This window comes from Centruroides sculpturatus, unplaced genomic scaffold, assembly GCF_000671375.1.
Source record: "Centruroides sculpturatus isolate CEXI.00-Female unplaced genomic scaffold, Cexi_2.0 scaffold561, whole genome shotgun sequence".
In the NCBI taxonomy this organism is placed as follows: domain Eukaryota; kingdom Metazoa; phylum Arthropoda; class Arachnida; order Scorpiones; family Buthidae; genus Centruroides; species Centruroides sculpturatus.
In genome coordinates, this window is record NW_019384786.1 from 202,017 (window position 1) to 203,689 (window position 1,673).

The 1,673-nt window shown below is 28.8% G+C and overlaps 1 protein-coding gene across 1 annotated transcript in view; it reads right to left on the reverse strand.

Moving 5' to 3' along the window:
* Positions 1-1,673, reverse strand: part of LOC111629250 — a 111,500-nt gene that overhangs the window by 50,487 nt on the left and 59,340 nt on the right. The window contains 1 exon segment of the mRNA XM_023373133.1: positions 524-822. Within this exon segment, the coding sequence (XP_023228901.1) occupies positions 524-822 (299 nt within the window).

Sequence of the window (1,673 nt, forward strand, 5' to 3'; positions counted from 1 at the left end):
AGCGAGAATTGGCATTTAGAGGGCGTATAGAATCTATTAAATCTAATATAAGAGAGTTAATTATATTGAACTTGCTTATTTATTAAGTGCGTTAGATAATCTATTAATTAAAAATACATTTAGAGAAGTCTACGGTTTTTACTGGCTTATCGAACAAACGAATACGAATGGACCCTAGACCATTGCTGACTGATTGCCCCTGGAAGTCGGCTTCTTATAGAAACACAGCTTCCCTATCATCAAATGTCACGGCACGCCACTGATAATTGGTTATCCAAAAAATAAGTTATCCAAACAACTCCAGTCCCCAATTGATTCAGATAAACGACACTACTGTATTATAACTGTATATAGGAACTGTATTATAGTAACAGTATTATAGGTAGGAAAGTTTAAACATAAAATACGATTCAAATATATTTAATCATTTATAATTACAAATATAAATTGTGTAATTCTATTGGCTTTATAACCTTATTTTTCAAAAATCATTAATATATTAAATATCAAAATGCAATATTACCTTGAAATTCATGTTTTGATGCTCTTTCCAGCAATTCTTCTTTCATGCTGTCAATAGTCTCAACAATTAATTTACGAATTTCGTCTTGATTCTCATTTGCAATTTTCATTAATGATTCATACAGTTCTGCTTCTCTTTGTCGTGCATAATCAAGTCGTTTTGGAGTAATTATCATGTCCCATGTCATAGAAAATGCACTCATAATAAACATCCTCAGACATCGATTATGTGCATCATTTAAAATTTTAGCTATGTTAACTAGACGAGCTTGAAGATTTTGTCTCACATACAACAGGATGCTAATAAAAATTAACAAACAAATTTTTAAAATTTTGAATTGTCATTTTCCAAAATTTAACAATTCAAACAATAATATATAAAATAAACATATCTGCCATTTTAAACAAATAATCTGTATTAAATTTCCTTGAAACCTGATTTGAAATATTTTCAATTATTGACATCAATAATATAATTAGCCATCATTACAAAATGAAATAATCACTACACTGTAATTACACTTCATTTTGTAATTACACTGTAATACCTAACTGGCAGATTATTATGTTACATTTGCACTACCAATTTAACCAATTTCATAATTTGTTAAAAGCCATAAATCTAGAAATTGGATATTTGGTTTACTATTAACAAAAATCAGGTTGATGATTTCTTATATGTATATATAGTAAAATAATTGATTCTTCAATTCGAAATAAATTTTATATTAAATATTTTTAGCAGTATTTTCCCAAAACAAAATATCAAGTACAGTAGACCCCCCCTATAATGCGGGTTCCTATAATGGAGATTCCTATGACGTGGCGAAAAAATTGCAACAGTATTCGTATAAAGACGCTAAAAGGGACTCATAAAATGTCGTCGCCGACTTGTGTTGCGACAGGATTGGTTGAATCTGGACCAATAGTAGACAAGCAGTCGAACTACTTACACGCTACAGAGTTTAGGCGAGTAAGTTGAGTTTACTATTGTCTGTACAATATTATATATAAATTAGGTACTGTATATATAATTATATATTAATTATATATAAATTAGGTACTGTATATATAATTATATATTAACTTAATTTATTGTAACTTTATTATAATTATATATATGCTTTCTGCCGCCTGGCAACACGCTACGG